Source organism: Ostrinia furnacalis, unplaced genomic scaffold, assembly GCF_004193835.3.
Source record: "Ostrinia furnacalis isolate ACB-3 unplaced genomic scaffold, ASM419383v2 OfSCF3544, whole genome shotgun sequence".
In the NCBI taxonomy this organism is placed as follows: domain Eukaryota; kingdom Metazoa; phylum Arthropoda; class Insecta; order Lepidoptera; family Crambidae; genus Ostrinia; species Ostrinia furnacalis.
The window spans coordinates 788,348-808,601 of record NW_021133783.1 but is presented as its reverse complement, the minus strand read 5'-3'; the positions used below and the strand labels follow the sequence as shown (position 1 = coordinate 808,601).

The window sequence follows — 20,254 nt, the reverse complement described above, 5'->3', positions numbered from 1 at the left end:
GTTTGTTTCATTTAAAAATACAATATAACGATCGACTGAACTACCCACACGTTTGGTTTCTTTTTAAGAAGATTTTTGTAGGTAATTAAATACAGGGGGTGCTTAATAAAATCTAGATCATTGGTTCCCAAGTGGGGGGCGCAAAAACCTTAAAAGAGGGGCGCGGGCCATCTGTATACTTAAGTATAAAAACCTGCGACCACTGAGAGAATGCATTCTAGACTGCTCGATATGACTAATAAATAATCCTGACTAGAGGAGGGGGCGCGCGGTTTTTTTTTTGTATAGTCGAAAGGGGGCGCGTCTCAAATAAGTTTTAGAACCAATGGTCTAGATAGACGGTGAGGTCTGCATCACTCTGGATACTTGGCTGCGCGGGAGGCCTCGGTGTCGTCGTCGTTTCAGCCAAATGACGTCCACTGCTGGACAAAAGCCTCCCCGCGGTTTTCCATAATGAAGGGTCCTGCGCTGCCCGCATCTAGGTTCTTCCCGCGACCTTTACCAGATCGTCAGTCCACCTAGCGGGAGGCCTGCCCACGCCACGTCTTCCGGCCCGTGGTCGCCACTCGAGAACTTTTCTGCCCCAACGGCCAACACCTCTGCGAGCTATGCGCCTACCATGCCTCGCTTTGGGCTATGGCCTTGTGTACTACAATGAAATTGAAATTATAGGATGGAAAGAACCTGGCATAACGAGGTTGTTTATGAATTACCTTTTAACGTTGAGTATCTTGTAGTAGTCGCGCTGCTCGGACTGCTTCTGCAGCTTCTGAGCGCGCGAGATGCCGTCCTTGGCGCGCTGCAGGCCCTCTTCCAGCTCGAGGGCCTCTTTGTACGCGTGGATGGCTGCGAAATGTCAACCAACTTTTAGTATTCGATATAATTACACAAGTACAATTATAAGACGATGTTTCATTTATGTAAGGATGAAAACATGAAGCTGAAAAATATGTAAGGGTGTGCCGAATCTTCGTTGAATTTATCTAGGTGATTTCAGGTTGTCATAATGATAATCATTTCAGTCATTGGCTTTCCCTCAATGATTTCCATAATGACCGGTTGGTAGCGGCATGCATCCAGCGCCTTTCTGCCACCTTAATGAAGTTGTCGATCCACGTTTTGAGTGAACGAAATAATAGAGCAGTTATTGTAGAAGTACCTATTTCAATAAAAAAAGATCGTAACACTTGCCAGTGCAGTGGTGCTAGTTAATGCAAACGCAAATAATATATATGTTACGGTTAATGTGATAAATTGAAAATTATTAATAATAACCGGTTATTATGAATAATTACCGACAGTCGCGGTAAAAGTGATAAATTAATCACATTTAACAGTGATTGTTTAATAATTCAACTTTAGTACTAACAAATTTCATAAAAAAGAACAACATCTTGTGTACGTGCTCGTGTACAGCCAAACTTTTGAACGTTTTGATATCATATATTAATATAATTTGGCATAATGAGTTTGGAATGTTTCTTGCATAATATAACTTTTCCATGATGCCTATAACATAATGTTTTGATTTAAAGTGAAAAATAGGTTAAGGTGCGGCGGGGGGGGGCCCTGGGGCACCCCCAAGCCGCCCATTTTGTTTATACACACATAAATGACCTCATATTAATCACATTTACCAAATCATGCGGTAATTATTCATAATAACCGGCGATTATTCATAATTTTCACATTTATCACTTTGACCGTAACATATACAATAGATAAAGAATATTTGCACTCATCACCACTCACTGAAACGAGACCTGTCACCCACGTTTATCAACGGATTTTGTAGTAAACAGTATGCTACGTGATTTTTGATGTACAGAAGATAGCACGTCAAGCTGTACACTGCGGGATCTCACGTAGTTGTGAAATGTGATATTTTGCAACAAAAATGTATAATCTGATGTGCTGTCGACTGTACGTTTCCGCTACGAGGTAGTTCGTGAAGTATGGTATGGTTATGTCATGACTCACCGTCGTCGAACATGTCGAGGCCGAGCAGCGCGTCGGCGCGGTCGCACAGCACGCGCGCGTCGCGCTGCAGCGCCAGCGCCGCACCACACTCCGACAGCGCCTCCGTGTATAACTCCTCCTGGAACACCACATTGTTTAAAATTCATAAAATTCATTTATTTTTGCAAATAGGCTTTTAGAAAGCACTTTTACACGTCCCAATATTAACCCTACCACTGCTTCGGGACAATAAATGGGCCAGTGCTGAGAAGAAGCAGCGCAAGAAACTCGGTCACTATTGTCAGCCTCCTTTTCAAGGGTTTACAGTCTTTAAAATATACAAAATATTATAGTCATAAGTATTGATGCGAGCTAGGTAGTTAAACATTCCAAACGTTTTTATCTTTTATAATAATAATCATCAACTTTATAGTAGCCCTTTTTCATTAAGGTGCTTTTGATATGTGCTTTAAATTTATGAATGGGCAATTCTACAATCGTTTCAGCACGAGCCCTGGCCTGTATGCACCCTGGACTGGCTGCTGTCATATTTTTGTGCCCGTTTGAGTTTCGCCATTTTGGCGCTGTAGGCTGATACGATTGTCCGTGGTACTAAAATTAATGTTCTTTCTCGCTCACTCCTATGGTTAAATTCCATACAATGTACGTCAAAATTAGTTCTCGGGACACTCGTGGTGGCGCTTCAAATTGACACACAAAATTAGCTGTCATTTGTGTGAGACAGCCTGTCCAGTGTTAATAGAGGTCAGTGAGCACGAAGAGCGACACGCTTGACGCATAGGTACGGGCGTACCCAGTGTGGTAAGTGTCCGCGCTACCCTGTACTTTATGCACCTATAAAATAAATCTGATGTTGTGTAAATTGATACACAAATTATACTCGCATCGCACTGAGAACCGTCTTTTATTTCCGACTCCCGGTCCCCACATTACACCAGCTTTGATTTTTTACTTTTTTATCAGGCAGGCAGGTCAAGAGTTTCCTCGTTGTGAATGAAAATTTTTTTAGACATGATACATAAGAATGAAATACGAGTATAAAGTAGGTATATAAGTTCATATTGTAATTTCCAGAGAAACTGCCCTCTCTTGCTAGTGAGTACCATCATCCTCGTTAGGTAATTTAGGGTTCGGACAAACCAACGCGATCACAGCGCGATCAGCCGGCGTGCAGCGATAGCGACCAGACCTAAATGCATTGATCGCCATCGCTGCACGCCGGTTGATCGCGCTGTGATCGCGTTGGTTTGTCCGAACCTTTAGTCTCTACTAAAGGAGGACGACCTTCTCTAATTTAACAGAGACAAATGAAGAACTTGGCCTACATTTCCCATCCTGAGTTATAGAAGTCTGAATTTTGCACACAAACTATATACCGATAAACAGATAAATTAATAAAAAAATATAATATAAGCCATACATACATCAACAACTCAATAGGGTAATTAATAAGCTTATTTTATGCCTTTTATGTCGGATATAATAAATTGAAATAATCAAATATTATATCTTTAAGTGCTGATTAGATATGACTATCTAGATCTAGATTATTCGAAACAATACCCGACGAATTACTAGAGCGCAACGTTTTAGAAAACGATAGAACCAAGAAGAGAATTACTAAAGAAATAATTTAAAAACAGTTAATTATATGGAAAAAATACTTAATTAACATCATCATTAACATGTCAAGTGGCAAAAATCAGAACTAATAACCCAGCATTGATAGTAGCGCATATAAATGTCATTATGGTTGTGGAAAACAATGTCGTAGCTGGGACGGTTCAGTGTTGGACAACTATATAGGGTGGAAACGTTAATGGATCTAACTCGATTATTTCTAAACTATACAAGATATTGAAAAAAAAAAAGCTGGAAGCATTGAATTTTCGGATAGATCCAGTTTATTCTGTGACCTATTATTATGTGAGATATAGATAAAGAGCTCATGAAGCACTTTCATCAGTAACTAGTTTATTGATATCTTGTATAGTTTAGAAATAATCGAGTGAGATCACTTATCGTTTCCACCCTGTATGTATTTTGAGACATGTTGCTCGAGTTGGGCTTGGGAGGAATGTATCTATCGCTCACCTTGACGGAACAGCTGCACAGCCACTTCCTGGCCTCGAACACGACGAGCGTGACGTCATCCTCGGCCTTCAGCACCTTGTTAGCGCTGGCGATGCAGCCGGCGAAGTCGCGCGCCTCGCTGAGTTGCTCGCAGTCCAGCAGGTACTTGTCCACTTTCTTGATCTTCTTGTAGAACGGGAAGCACTTCTTGTGCTCCGGGTCTAGTTTTAGACACTCGCGGATTTCCTAAGGGATTGTGAGTTACAGGTTAGGGTAAAATAGAACGAATAAATTGGACACAAAATCTGGGTGTCAGTGAAGGCTATCGTTTTTATTGGCACCATTGGTGGCACAGTGGCGCCATCTTCTATTTCTAGTTCTTCTACCGTCTCAGCGCTTGTTGCGCAGCGCACTAGTTGGCGCCACTATCTCATTTACGCCACTAGAAAAATTACAGTGACCTTACCTTACAGTGGCGCCCATTGGTGATCGCTAAAATGATAGCCAAGCTTTGAATAACAAAGGGACAATGCGATGTGCTCTATTAGAAATAATACAAGTTTTAATATCTCAGGAATGCTGATTTGAATTCCGTCGCCACAAGACTATTGTGGTGAACTTACTTAAAATACAAACATATTTAGCTTATCACGAGAGGTTAAAGAGACTATAATATTCTTAGAAACATTAAAAAGAAATCACTCGAAAATCTCCTTTTTGTAATTCGGTTGAATAATGGAATTAAATGAAATTATATTTCAACATTTTAAGCGACATTTATGTGTGGCCTCGTACATACCTTGAGCGCGTCGCTGACGTGGCCGAGGCGGTAGAGCAGCGTGGCGAGGCGGTGGTAGCCGTCCGTGGAGTCCTGCTGCAGCCGGTTCACCGAGCGGATGTCCGACACCGCCGAGAACAGGTCGTTCTGCAAACACATACATTTAAGTATCAGTAGAATTAACACAATCTTCGACTATGGACTAGAAAAGAAAATCTTTGGAGACGGTATATTGTTGGTATTTGTATTTTCATACGCAGTAGGTACAGTGTTGCGGACCGATTGATAAAAAGCAGCACGCACAGATGTAGCGCCATCTATGATTCATTGTATGAATTAGTTTGTTCCGACACCTGGTAGTTAAATAAGAAAGGAAGATGAACCATAGATAGCGCTTTACAAAGAGTTGCTGATAAGTAAATAGAGGGCACTAAATATTGGTTTACAACATAATATTATTATGCTCATAAGTAGGTAGAAAGGGTCAAAATATTGGCTAAAACTGAATAAATATTTTTCATTTTCATATCATTATTACTCAAACTAAACATGCATTGTTTGCTGTTCCTCCGTTTCGCACGATTTCAAGATCGAAATCAATTATACCACGTACATTAAGTGCTCTCAATCGTTTCCTGGACTAAAACCCAAAATGTGACGTATTTGCAGAGGGGTAGAAGTACGTTACTAGCAGAATGTTTGGGTTACTGTGAAAATAGTCGCATCTGATTTATGTACTTTTCCTAAATTAAGTTAAATTGTTTATAAGTACTTAAATGTTATTCTGAACTTTGTTACGTCTTGTTTGAATAATGTAATTGGTACTACCGTTCTATTCATGAATAAATAAATAAATGCTGTATCATTCAGATTCGGTACATTCTGTTACTAATCAGCAATACAAAGACTGGACTCACCAGCGCAATGTAGCACTCCGCCCTAAGCTGGCGCAGCTGCGCCGACCATGGCGACAGCTCCAGCAGCCTGGTGGCGAGGTCGGCGGCGGCGCGGAAGTCCCCGCCGCGGTAGTAGGCCTCCGCCAGGCGCAGCTCCTCCGCGAACTCGTCCACGCGGTGGTAATTGTTCACCGCCTCCTCGTTGTACGGGTCCGCGTATGTCTGGAAAAGTCGACGTCACATTCTAAGCTATTTCACAATCCACCATAGCATGTAATTAGCTTAAGACTGTCATTCCGTTTTTTGTAAATCTGTCTTGCTTAATAAAGATTTTTTTTTATTATATACTAGCTGACCCGGCGAACTTTGTTCCGCCTTAATGGCAATAAATAAGCAGACTTTTTTTTTAATTGGAAAAAATGACTGACGTTTCATGTCAAGTCACACGGGAATGCTGTCGAACGGGATAAAAAGTATCCTATGTCCTTCTCCTGGCTCTAAACTACCTCTCTGACAATTTTCAGCTAAATCGGTTCAGCCGTTCTTGAGTTATAAGTGGAGTAACTAACACGACTTTCTTTTATATATATAAGATTAAGTTGGCGCCACTGTCTTCGCTACTAGCAAGTGACAGGACCTTACTCTACAGTGGCGCTAACTGGTGAGCGCTAAAACGATAGCACTCATTAGTTGGGGACCTTCTGAGCTCAATTCTTTTTAGCCATTAGGGAACAAAGTAATCACAACCTCTATTTGCAGATTTCATTGCAGACATCCTGAGCTCAATCTCTCATTAAGTAGAGAATAAATTAGATGTGGTGAGAGCAAGAGTGGTGCAACTCAGTGAGGCAATCGACCGTACTTTCAAACCTGTTGAAGTATGTTGTAACTTAATTTTGCTTAACTTTCACATAAATCCAGACACCTAATTAGTCTTAAAACTTGGCAATATAGGGTAGTAAGAAAAAATAATAATCGAACTACCATTCAAAGTACATAGTTGCAAGGCATACTCCATACCTAAAGAAAACTTTAACAGTGGTTCTCTAGCTCAAAATGCCTGAAAATAAATTAATAGCTTGAAATTAATCACTTAAGTAGATTATTGTTACTCCATTTACATTTTACTCAGTTATTTAAACATAAAGGCATTTAACGAACTATTCATATTCAGCAGTCTTTATCTTACCGTGACATCATAGCATGACAATGACTATGTTCTACATACAGGTAAACATGTCTCCATGGATGATTATTTCAATAAAAATAATATAAACATTTTTATACATAAATACAAATAAAGTATTTCAGTTTGAAATATTGATAATCAGTCAGTATGTTTCTATGCCATTATGGATCATATTCCATGTAAGCAAACGGAAGTTAAATGTTTTATGTAACATGCAACATTAATAACACTGAATTGATAAGCTAACATTGTATTGTTTGTTATCTACTAAACAATAAAAAAACAATCTTGACATAATGTTATGTAAATGCCAGCTATCAACTTTTTCAAGTGTTTTTGACTTGGAATTACAAAAAAATACTGTCACTTATTTTAATTTTGTTCAAATAAAGTTGTACGAACTAATTAAATACTACAAAGTTATTGAAATACCATTAGTCAAGTATTAATGTTATGTATCGTTATTTTATATCGGTATTTAATTTGTTATTATAAGCGCGTATCCAAACGTAGCTAGTTTAAAAGCATTATTCAGGATGTGTATCCGAGATTCTTTCTTCTTGATACGCCAGACAAAATGGCGATAGGCAATCTTGTAAGCTCTGTGTTTAATCGAAAATAAAAGACAGTATCTTCAAATAGAAACAACTTTTATTTACGTCTCCAAGGCGGAGACATCACAAATATGGCGACGAGCAAAACATTTATCGGCGGCCAAGGCGGCATAGGCCACAACTTGAAACCCTACGAGGAGGGTGAGGACATAGCATGTTTCTTGGAACGCATGGAGCAATATTTCGAAGCAAATGCTATCCCTGAAGAAAGAAAAGTGGCATCTTTACTTGTAAGTTTGCATGAAGAAGTCTACAAAACATTGAAGAACGTTCTGCACCCAGATTTACCATCTACCAAAACCTACAAGCAAATCGAAGATGCACTCAAACTTCGCTTTAAACCTCGCATCTCTCACTACAGAAAGGTGATTGAGTTCGATAGGCTTCGACAAGATGACGGCGAGAGTGTGGCGAAATTCTATTCTCGAATTCGTGAGGCATCGACAGATTGCAATTTTCCAGCCAGCAGCATGGAAGCCATTGTCAAATATAAACTGGTGACAGGTCTGAGGCCAGGGCCTGTGCAGGATAGACTTTGTGAGGAGGATTCACAAAAGTCCCTGAAGGAGTTACTCGAAGTGGCGCTAAACAAGGAGTCAGCAATCGCGAGCAACCACAGAGCAGTCAACAAGGTATACAAGAACATAAGCGGCAAGGAGGAAAGTAATTGTATGTACAAGGAAGGGAACTTAAGTAGAAGAGAGGAATCGTTTGAGGAAGGGGAATATGTTTATTGTAGAGATTACAGAAACCCTAATAAGAAAGTTTTTACTAAATGTGTTATCGATGAGGTATTAGGAAAGAGAACATACTTGTGTAAAGTTTTAAATGAAGGTTTAATTTGGAAAAGACACTTAAATCAGATTATTCGTTCTGTACCTTCAGAAAGTAAAGATATTAATGATTCCATAGATTCTCAAACTTTACCTTTAATTAAATGTAATGATAACTTTAATAGTGAAAAAGAGTCTAGTATTATTTCAGAAAATGTTTCAATTCCTGTAAACGAGAAAACAATTCAGGCATCTCCAATTGTTTCCTCGGGTAGAACTGTAGAAGATTTAAAGTTAAATAGTGATAATATTCATTCCCCAACAAATGTAACTAAGGATAAAAATGTACCAGGCAATTCTCCAGTTCCTGTAGTCCGTTCACAGAGAGTCCGGAGACCTCCTGTTAAGTTAGATTTATAAGTACTGATTGGAATTGTAAGAGGGGAGTATATGTTATGTATCGTTATTTTATATCGGTATTTAATTTGTTATTATAAGCGCGTATCCAAACGTAGCTAGTTTAAAAGCATTATTCAGGATGTGTATCCGAGATTCTTTCTTCTTGATACGCCAGACAAAATGGCGATAGGCAATCTTGTAAGCTCTGTGTTTAATCGAAAATAAAAGACAGTATCTTCAAATAGAAACAACTTTTATTTACGTCTCCAAGGCGGAGACATCACAATTAACATGCACAGAGCGAAGTAAATGCAATTGCAACACACAGCAATAACATAAACATAGATTAGTCACACACTTTATTCAATGTATGGCATGATTGCCGTTTGATGTATTCAACAAATGTTGCAATGGTGCATGAAATTATTACAAAGAAATTTCTGTGGAACATATTGAATTCTGATAAGGATGCTCGACATTGTAATATCTTTAACACTGTAATGTTACTTATTCTCTGACAGTATGTTTGAATTCTTTGGCATGCCTAAATCAATTATTTACAAATAATTAACTGTCAATATGTTGGAACTTTCTTCACTCTGTTGTTAGTTCCAAGATATGCACAATCAAAAATAGTTTGAGATAAACAATGGAATACTTACAACATGTAGAAAGTCTTCCTTGGCTTCCCTGTACTGTGCTAGCTTGAGGTAGACGTTGGCGCGCTGATGCCGCGCCGACGTGAAGTCTGGCTTCAGCTCCAACACCTGACATTACAAAATCATTTTAGTTACACTAAGGTGTGACTTATTGGAGCAATCCCAACTAATATTATAAATGCGAAAGTAACTCTGTCTGTCTGTCTGTCTGTCTGTCTGTTACGCTTTCCCGCTTAAACCTCGCAACCGATTTTGATGAAATTTGGCATAGAGATAGTTTGAGTCCCGGGAAAGAACATAGGATAGTTTTTATCCCGGTTTTTGAAACAGGGACGCGCGCGATAAAGTTTTTCTGTGACAGACAAAATTCCACGCGGGCGAAGCCGCGGGCGGAAAGCTAGTAACTAAATAATTATTAATCTATCCACAAAATATTTTCCAAAATTATGTGGGTAAATAGATAATCAGCAAAATGACACTTTAAATTGATAAAAGAAATACCTGCCTTTAAATTTTAAGATAGTAAAAAATAAATAACATAATTTATGAGTAGGTATTGATGAAAAACAACAAAGTTTAATTATTGAAGATGATTAGTTTTTTTTAATATAGCTTACCTTTGTAAAGTCTTGCAAGGCAAATTTAGCTTTGCCCAGTGCGTAGTACACGGTACCACGCTTGAAGTATGTGAGGTAGTTGTGGGGGTCGCCCTCTGGAGGACAAACATATTGCATCAGATAAACTCACTATATTTGGGTTGGTAGGTAGTTATGTACTTTAATAACACTTTATCAGTATAACTTACTTATCTCTGAGTAGGTACACAGTAATACAATGAAAAACTTTTATTGGCACTTGGTGATAGTTATGATAATAATAGGTTTGGTGGTAATGAATTAATTGAGAAGTAAACTTTTTAAGTACACTAATTTGTTTAATTTATTATGATTTAATAAAAAAAATTAAATGTAGATGACAAAGAGTTAATAATTTATGATTTGTACTTTTACAAAACTATGTTCGTTGTGTTTATAAGACCTTCGAAACTTTAAAAATTGCACAATAAGAATAGTAAACAATGTATCCTACACTCTCGACCTAAAATTCTGTTTAACCTGTAAACTAGTGACCAGAACCGACTCGACCTTGACACTGGTCCAGGTTAGTTCATGCTCTATTTGTAGCAGGGTGAAGGTTGCCGAACTTACCGACGGCTGCGTGATAGTGCGTGAGCGCGTCAGAGAGCTGTCCCCGCGCCAGGAAGTCTCGCCCGAGTTCCAGGTGTTTGTTCACCTCCGCCGGCGTCGCGCACTCTGAAACTGTACCACACCAGGTCACAACATTACCATCCACACAGAAAACACCAAGAAAACCACAATAAATTAGGTTAAACCCGTCAAAAGGTACCCACATTCTAACACTATTTCTAGTACTAATAAAACAAGGCATGGTGTGATTTTGTTCCAGTTGATATTCACTAAGTAGTCCATTATTTTATTACAATTATTTTACAACAGTCCTTAGCACAAATTGGCAGCAATTGTATTTCAATACAAACTAATTATTTGACAGTGCGACAACCCATTTTTCCTTCGTCTCTTTTCGTGGTTTTCTCTGATTGGTCCAAATCAGACAACATTACTTTTTTAAGTTTTACATCTGACCAAAATATCAAAAAAATAATAAATTAAACTAATTTCAAGAATTACTTACAAAATTAAAGTTTATTGACTGTATTGATAATTTAAAAAGAATAAAATAAATCTGACTACCCTCCTTATCATTTACATTTTTTTACCATGAGCTCATAAATTCGATATTTCTGAACGAATCGAATAATGAATGACATTGACAGTTGGAACAAATGTTACCATTTTTGTTACAGACATTTGTAGTAGTAGATTTAAATAAACTGCGCAAGTACCAATTCTGAGCCCCGATTGCGCTAATTTTTAATGTCTCCAATTCATATTTGGCGCTTCTTCACCAGTTGCGCTCCGTTTTTCATTCCAGCTGAGGTAAATTTCAGTATCGCGGAATAGTTCACAATTCACGCGCAAACAAAGAGACCCGCGACACCGCAATACGAATTTGTGATATTCGTTCGTCGTCTAGTCAAATTGTAGTTTAAAATTTGCGAGGGCCCCGATTGCGCTTAAAATATTCAACTGCTATGCAACTGGATGACGAACGAACATCAGCTGTATTGACAAATCCGTATCGCGGTGTCGTTTTGACAGCTAGATGAAACGAACTTGTGACGTAAACGGAGCACAACTGCGCCTTTGAGTACTAAAGGCTTACAGAATGCTACTTTTTCTCACACGCAAGTCAAACGTATCACGAATAATTAGCTGTGTTTTAATAATTTTAGTTTAAAAAGATAAGAAGATAATATAGAGTTTGGAAGTGGATGAATCCGTTGTTTCGTCTTTGTTTGCGCTTGAACTTTACCGCGATACCCAACAGCACATCAGCTAAATGAAAATGGAGCGTGACTGGAGTGTAGACTGGAGATGACACGCAAGTGAATTGAAGACATTAAAAATTAGCGTAATCGGGGTCCAGAGCCCCGATTACGGTAATTTTTAACGTCTCCAATCCAGACACGCTTCTCGATTCTGCGATACGATTGGTCGTTCAACAGCGTACGTCAGCTGTTTTGACCAATCGTATCGTAGAATCAGAAGCGCGTCTGGATTGGAAACGTTAAAAGTTACCGCAATCGGGGCTCAAAAAGTATAACAACTTGATTATAATGCTTTTTAATTTGAATGAGACAGCCTGTCCAGTATGTATAAATAGAGGTCAGTGTGCGATTTATGATGAAGTATTGTTTTTTGGTAGCACGGTAGTTTTTTGTTGTTGGTAGAAATTTTAAAACAGTTGCTGGCAACATTAAAATCCGTTCTTTCATTTTCTCGTAGGAAATAAAATCCGGTTAGTTCAATGATATTTTTGTAAATTCTTGATAAAAATCAATAAATAGGTACTAAATTGTGTTGTGTAAACTCTCCTAAATCTACCTGTGCAAACTGAAAATCTGGATTGACGATTGCCATCGGGATATTTTGAGATTACTTCATTGGTTGGATGTCAACATAACCTCTCGGTGTTGCAGTTGGTAACTTTTGTCTGGTGTTTTAGGGATGGCAGACGCGCCAGCAACTAGTGCGCCTAAGGCCAAGGCGCCCAAAACTAAGGCCCCTAAAGAAAAGGCCGTAAAGGCTGCCCCAGCGGCACCCGCAGAGCCCCCGAAGGCTGTGCGCAAAGTTTCATCCAAACCTCGCCACGGCAGGCTCTACGCCAAGGCCGTGTTCACAGGCTACAAGCGCGGTCTGCGCAACCAGCACGAAAACACAGCTCTTCTCAAGGTACTGCATCATAACCTCCAATAATGGGACAAACATTGTCGTCCTCTGGCTTCAGCATGACACCTAACCTGAAAAGTGAGCAAGTAAATAGAAGTTTATATTCTGAAGTGATTCTCTATCCAAAACAGATACTATTATTTTAGATGGTACATTACCTTTGTTGTGAACTGTTTGTTAAACATTTTAGTTGTTACCAAGTGAAGAGTATAAATTAAACAAGTTATTACTAATTATAAAGAGCACATAAACAGTTTTAATTGAAACTGCACTTGATTGTTATAGTGTCAAAACAAAACAATAGTGATCTGCAAATTTAAAAGTATTTATAAAATCAATTAGGGTTTGGTAATGCTAGAAGTAAGCAGATGGCCTATGTCAAATACAATTCCTAAACTGTTATTGAATTCAATTGATTCATCATACATTCACAGTATCATCACTAAACTGTTATAAACCTTGGTAATTCATTAGAATTTCTAAATGATGCTTAGACATTTGAAACCTGAACTCAGTGTTGACAAACTGTTACTGATCTTCCAGTAATATTAGATTTAACAAGATCACCCGAGTCTCTTATTAATTCTACCTAATCCGTTAACTTCCAGGTTGAGGGAGCCCGCGACCGTGACGATGCCAACTTCTACGCCGGCAAGCGTTGTGTGTACGTGTACCGTGCCAAGAAGAGGACACCCATCGCTGGTGGCCCCCGCGGCAAGAAGACCAAGCTGCGCGCCATCTGGGGCAAGGTGACCCGTCCCCATGGCAACTCCGGCAGTGTGCGTGCCCGCTTCAAGTCCAACCTGCCCGCTCACGCTATGGGACATAGGATACGAGTGGTCAGTATTGTTTGTTTGTGCTTGGATTTTCTTTTTTGATGAAATCACAATGACACTTCTGGAAAAAAGCTATAAAGCTGTTTTATAAATTCCAAATTGTGATAGCTCATTGCCATCACTCATGACAGATAGTGTACACCAGTTCATAAAAATAACATGTATCCAGCTTTTCTTTAACAATAACATTTGGTTTAGACATGTGTGATTCATTGATTTTAACCCTACAAGGCACCCAGTTCCATTTGTGGAACACCGACTTTAATCGTTCCTATAGCTATAAAACTATTAGTAGCGACATCTTTTGCATCTTATTAGAAGCTAATGACATTTAGCAATGTAGTAATACGAAGTTTTACCTAAAGATGTCGTTCGTGTTTTGGTTGTAGTGCACTAAGTGTGAAATTTGAATGAAAGTGACAAGTTAGTCGTTTGACTGAATTCAAAAATAAATAAAAAATAGTTATTGAACAGTTTTGATTAGAAAAAAAATACTCTGTGTTATAAAGAAGTGTATATTTTGCAGAGGTAAGTTGTATTTTTTATTACAATAGTAAACGTATTAGTAAATCACATTTTTATTGTAGTTCCACATACGGTACGTTGAGCTTTAGTGTCCGTTTTTACTTACGTACTTACGAAAACTTACCATATGAATATTTTGATTTTATTGCAGATAATGTCGCGAAGAAGATTGCGTAATTGAGAAATTGAGGGTTTCTTAAATATTCATTCTGGGAGTGATGTGGAAGTGATGATGACATCGAAAAAAATCAGTCCATCCAAAACTTTTTACACTCTGGACTACACTACTGGACAAAGACCTCCCCCAAGAATTTCCACGAAGACCGGTCCTGTGCCGCTCGCATCCAGGTACCTCCCGCGACCTTCACCAGATCGTCGGTCCACCTAGTGGGAGGCTACCCACGCTTCGTCTACCGGCTCATGGTCGCCACTCAAGAACTTTCCTGCCCCAGTGGCCATCAGCTCTACGAGCTATGTGCCCCGCCCACTGCCACTTGAATTTAGCGATTCTGCGGGCTATGTCAGTCACTCTGGTTCTCCTACGGATCTCCTCATTTCTGATTCGATCACGCAGGGAAACTCCGAGTATAGCACGGTCCATCGCCCTTTGGGTGACATGGAGCCAAGTACATCAATACTACCTCCTCGTGATGTCAGACGTGATTGGTTTGAGCATTTCCTATTTGGGGTGAAAAAAGACAACGATGCAAATATCCCGGTTGCAAAGTAAAACGCTCTTATCTCAAATGTCACGTAGAACTTTTCCTAAATAAATATTATAACTAATTATTGTTTTAGATCTTTTCATCAATAAAAAATAACAAATTTATGATATTATTCATATGATTATGTTTATTATAAATTGTAATATATAAAAAAGTTAAATAGATAATAGTTATTTCATTTTATTAAGAATAATAATTTTAATTATTAATACCAAAAGTTATAGTTAAGGCTCAGGGTACCGTATGTGGAACTAAAATAAAAAGTTGATTTTTCAGTACAATATGATTTTATTTTTATTTTTATAAGTTTTTCCTATCTTCTCATCACTAATTACAACCAATATATTTTTGTCGCGCACTAAAAAAAAATTGAGCCTTGTAGGGTTAAAATGATGCTTAGACATTTGAAACCTGAATTTAATGTGGACAACATTATACTGATTAATCCTGACTTGTCAATTGGGATTTTATGTTTATTTTTCCATACTAATCCTGTTATTTTGTTTGTTGCAGATGCTGTATCCTTCCAGGATCTAAGAACCTGTTATTTTTAAGCATAAAATAATAAAAATCTCCAAAAAAATCTTTTGAACTTTCTATTCAAATCCTTGCCTGAGTTATGAATGATATTAGGTAGTCAAAACTAGTAAACAAAAAGCTAAATAAGTGTGGAACCTAAGGGGGATGGATGATAGGATTGGGTTAAGAAAGAAGTTAACTTTTGTTGCCACCAGCACAAAAGATTAGACAAAGCTAAATTACCGCATTGTTTCTTTTTGTACTGATGGTGGTAGGGCAAGCTACTTGAAGCTACATTTGGGACGTGTTTAAGTGCCTTAGAGGGCTTACTAATAGATACTTACTTTGATTTTGTATAGAGGTACACCTAAACCTTTATGGAAATGGATTTGGTCAATCACAAACAGAAGTTACATAAAAGTTCATATGAAGAATACTCGATTAATCTGAGCTACCTAATTGGTAGAATAAAGTTTCATGGAATTATGTTTAGGCTGGCAAGAAATAGGCAATTATCTACATATTTTGTACTGTATATTTGAAAAATTTTGCTTGGGTTATGATATAGGGAGGTAACAAAAAATTAATTTTCTCTTGATTTTAAAACGCCTGAATTTTTTTCTTTCGACTATAACACGAGACGCTAATTGCTATAAACTGTTTCACAGGCGTTTCACACGTTTTTGAATAACTACAAACTTCCATAATGTTGTAAATGTCTAAAGTGGAAAACTTTAACATACCCACATAATATTATTTAAGTGATTTTAAAAGAATTGAAATCTTATCCTTTTGATACCTCTAGTAGCTAGTTTGCTAGGCATAAAGCTGGGTCAAATAAATTAGTGCCTGGGCGGAAGCATAAAATTGATTGATTGAAAGATCACCCATAGTAGGTTAGTACCTACGCTCCTACGCGCATTGATCTCGCGCATACCGTGTATGTATTGCGCACTTCTTAAAACGTCGTCCGGCAATAAATCAAGTGCTCCAGCGGCCATCTTGGCAATTGGTGACGGATGTTGTGTTGTTGTGCCCCTGTCCCATCGCTCAGCCGAACCAAAATAGAGCGAGTGGGTTTTGACCAAGTGGTACAGGCAGCGAGATAAACAGGTTTACTTTAGCCAGGCTTGTCAAAGTCAAGTTTTATGGGCGTAGGACGTAGGTACCCAGTAATGTGATCACAAAAAAATATTAAGTATGATTTTAGTAGGGGGTAGGTACCTAGCTCAGACCACAAAATAATTATTATGTTCATGCACACAAATAAGAATAAGAATTTGTATTCTGCGGCAACGGCTGAGATTACCTACTTTAAAAAGTAAAAATACTCGTAGGTAGCTACCTACTCGAGCGTAGCTCGAACTCCAGACCTCCAGCATAGTACACCGGTGAACTAACTAAGTATATACTCGTATCTAGTACCTGTTACACTAAAACGTCCATCATAATAACAGGTGTCATACAAAAATAATTTTGTTGTCCTGCATATTTTTTATGTTCGATTGTACTTAGGTAGGTACTTGTCGTTCGTATTGTAGATAAGTAGCTAGGTCATTTAGCTAGTTAAATAAGTACCTAGGTGGTACGTTAATAAAATAGAATTGGTAATATGTGGGTATGTATGTAGGACCTATCTTTTAGTATACTGGTTTGCGGCAAAAAGTAGGTTACATTGTGTTATATTTTTAAAATCTTATGAATTTGAAGAGTCTCCGGAAGTTCCTACTTTGGCTGCATTAAGACCAGCCAACGACGAAGTTCCAGGAAGCTTAGCTGGAGACGAAACCTAGGTTAGAAGTTTTCCTTTAGACTTTAGATAATCATGTGTGTGTGTAGTACACACTGTGTACCTAGGTACTAGTACAGTAGGTACAGACAAAAAATAATTAATAAAGAAAAAAATCAATTAGGTATTCTCAGACAATGCAGTCCATTATTCGGTTAGTAACAATTTGATCTTAAGACGCATAAAAATTTGTAAAACTAATTCTCATTATGCAAGTAGGCTTTTAAAAAGTATACTTTTACACGTCCCAGCATTAACCCTAGTTACCTCTGCACGACACATACAAATAGAAAAATTAATTAGTGTCCTAAGTTTGGAGCCAGCAATTCCCTTCCAGTTTAACTTAATTTTAAAATGTCATCTTAGATAAAAACTGGATTCTATCTTATGGTTTGGTATCTTGTATCAGTTAGAAAACTTAGAGAAAATGCGCATTGTTCTCTTTGAAACAAATCCATTGTAGCCATTTTACCTGACAAAGACAACAAATCTTTTCCCAGACGCTTGTAATACTTATCTCCTCGAGAAAAGATAGGAATAATAAAATGGATTGTAGGTTTATTTACTACTGAAATTGAGGCACTACTTAATTTACATTAATTTTAATGGAATTGATAGCACAGTTTTAGTTTAAAACGTGTCTCAGAAGAGGATCGTCAGGAGGATTTCAACATCGGATTGGAAAACTTTGGTAATGTTCCTCCACTGTTTTGTCACCAGACAATTGGTAAACATTTGTTGTAAAATCACATTTATTACAACTAGGACATAAGATGTTACCATGTTAGCTTGATGTTCCTACACTTACGAGTGGATAAGCATCGTTTAGCTCAAAGACTACATCGCAGTTGTAAAAATAAAAGAAACAAAGACGGCCACAATGCACCAGTTGACCTTTTGTGATATTTGCGGGACAATGCCCGTGCTTCTACGCCAATTAGCTCGCCGCAACCCTTAAGTCTAGTGCAAGGTCGAGAGCGCGGGACAGCCTAGCGGGACAGTTTAATGAAGTCCTTAGCGGTGAGTGGGAGTCTTTTGTTTCGTAAGTTGTGAGGGACGCTGCGTAGGAAATGATTCTTTCTTGACATTTCCAGGGGAATTTTAAGTAAAATGTAAAGCCGAGGTTTTTAAGTTAGGTACTTACCTACAAGAAAAAGTAAAACAAAAAGAAATGATGGTTAAGTATTGTAATTAAAATAAGTGCAAACGAAAAATCATGTTTCAAGATTCATGCTAACTTCTAATGAAATGCATCCACTATTTTAATGGTCAATCAAAAACTTTGTGCAATGAAAAGTGTCCCGTTCACTTTGCACTTGTAAACTTTCAAACAACACTGATTTACCCGTGGAAAATCTTCGAGTGGAAAATACCAGGAAAATGTCCCGTATTAAGATGTACAATGAAAAGTGTGTCCGTATCAAAATGGATTGGCCATAATACGCGCTATTATGTGGACGTAGTCATAGGGCGCGTTGCATCACGGCATGATTGAGGTGATGCAAGTTCGTGATCATAAACATCCGTTTACCTGAAGATACATCATAGATTGACGGTAAATGGGTAATTATTGTTTCTAAAAGGAATACTTAGGTACCTACCTAGTTAACTAGTTGTTTTGTTACCTACACTCGAGATTATGAATCGCATTCGATGGAGAAAAGACAAACAGAAAGTTTAGATTATATGGCTACGACGCAAGTCAATCCTAGGTAAACCATGTACCTTAATCTTTTAAGGGCCTAATTTTGATTAACTCTGTCGCAAGGTAGCAATTGTACGAGTAAGAATTCATTTGGTGACGGTTTCGTAACCACATCTTTGAACACTGATTACTAGAGATGAAACGGATAGTTGTTTGGCCGGATACCGGATACCGGATATCCGGCCAGCTGCTAGGCCGGATAGCCGGATATCCGGCGGCCGGATAGTTGGCCCATTGTCTCGTTGCATGTCGTGACGAGTTTAGCGCCGCACAAGTGCTTCGAAGGCGATCAGTGGGTATTAGTAGACTAGTCACACTTTTCGAAAATCGAATCCGTCCGAATAGAATGTCAGATTTTGCCACTTGTCTAGGGGGCAGATCAACGGGCGATTTCGGTTGCTATCGTGCGTGATTGAATAGCGAAAATTAATGTTGCGTAATCTGACTGAACTGCATGCATCATGTCATCAAACCATCAGTGAAAAAAAGATCGCCTTTTTTATTTGGCAATATTTCGACACTAACAGATATTTACTATTTATGTATTCGTCATTAGAGTGAATAGCCCAGAAAGAGAAATTAGTTTTTTGAAAGACCTTAATATGGCTTTTGTAACTTTTTGGACTTTAAACAAAAACCGTCATTATTATAAGCCATTTTATTGATATTTACCTCAAAGATTAATGTATTTCATTTTATTAATAGAAAATTGTCGTAGTTTTTTAATATCCGGTATCCGGCCGGATAGTGAGTTACTATCCGGTATCCGGCCGGATAGTAAATTTAGGCCGGATATCCGGCCTACCGGATAGTTACCGGATATCCGTTTCATCTCTACTGATTACACACAAAAATATGATTACAGCCAATTTTTGTTTCACTATCTCTAACGAGATTTCGAGACTAAAAGAATACCACTTATAGTTACTACAGACTTAGAAAATATTAGAATCTTTTGTTTTAGTACGCGGATTCCTTTAAAGGCATCCTCAAAGCCACTCCAGGCACAGGTCACAGACATAGTACTAACGTAGACTCATATTCAATTCTGAAGATTTTATCTTGAAAGAAATATAAAAAGAAATTTCAGTTTGTAAACCTTAGAGATGAGTAAATTCTGTCCGTCAATTTGGTTACGGCTCCTCAAAGCTGTAAACACATCAGCTGGATGTACACTCGTATCAAATCAAGTTCCGAGCGGAGCACAATGTGCTCGTAACTAAAGCGAGACGCAGACGTAGCATTTTTGATGTCTACAGATTTGATTGGCACTGCTAACGAAACGTATTGAAAACGCTGCCGCTGCGTACGCTTCGCAACCTAATTTTAGAGGAAACTTCGCAAATAAATATTAATTCTGAATAGGCTGAAATTCAGTGTTTATCATTTCAACGTTCTTTTAATGAACGCTACACCAACAAAA

General features: G+C 38.2%; 2 protein-coding genes across 3 annotated transcripts; one reads left to right on the top strand and one right to left on the bottom strand.

The window, feature by feature from the left end:
- Positions 1 to 679: 679 nt before the first annotated feature.
- P58IPK (dnaJ homolog subfamily C member P58IPK) lies at positions 680 to 11,066 on the bottom strand. Its single transcript, XM_028311715.1, has 9 exons — positions 10,773 to 11,066; positions 10,570 to 10,680; positions 9,979 to 10,073; positions 9,365 to 9,469; positions 5,749 to 5,949; positions 4,853 to 4,978; positions 4,075 to 4,299; positions 1,981 to 2,098; positions 680 to 846 (listed from the first exon to the last, which is right to left on the bottom strand). Exons 1-9 carry the CDS (start codon positions 10,849 to 10,851, stop codon positions 710 to 712), a joined length of 1,197 nt encoding a protein of 398 aa, XP_028167516.1. The 5' UTR covers positions 10,852 to 11,066; the 3' UTR covers positions 680 to 709.
- A 1,126-nt stretch (positions 11,067 to 12,192) lies between these two features.
- Positions 12,193 to 15,402, top strand: RpL35A (ribosomal protein L35A). Of its 2 annotated transcripts, none has more exons than XM_028311721.1 (4): positions 12,193 to 12,301; positions 12,509 to 12,735; positions 13,341 to 13,571; positions 15,332 to 15,402. In XM_028311721.1, the coding sequence occupies exons 2-4, from the start codon at positions 12,511 to 12,513 to the stop codon at positions 15,353 to 15,355; spliced, it is 480 nt and encodes a 159-aa protein (XP_028167522.1). In that variant the 5' UTR covers positions 12,193 to 12,301; positions 12,509 to 12,510; the 3' UTR covers positions 15,356 to 15,402. The 2 variants fall into 2 exon arrangements, with proteins under 2 accessions (XP_028167522.1, XP_028167523.1); XM_028311722.1 differs by lacking the exon at positions 12,193 to 12,301 and adding an exon at positions 12,326 to 12,350.
- The last annotated feature ends 4,852 nt before the right edge of the window (positions 15,403 to 20,254 follow it).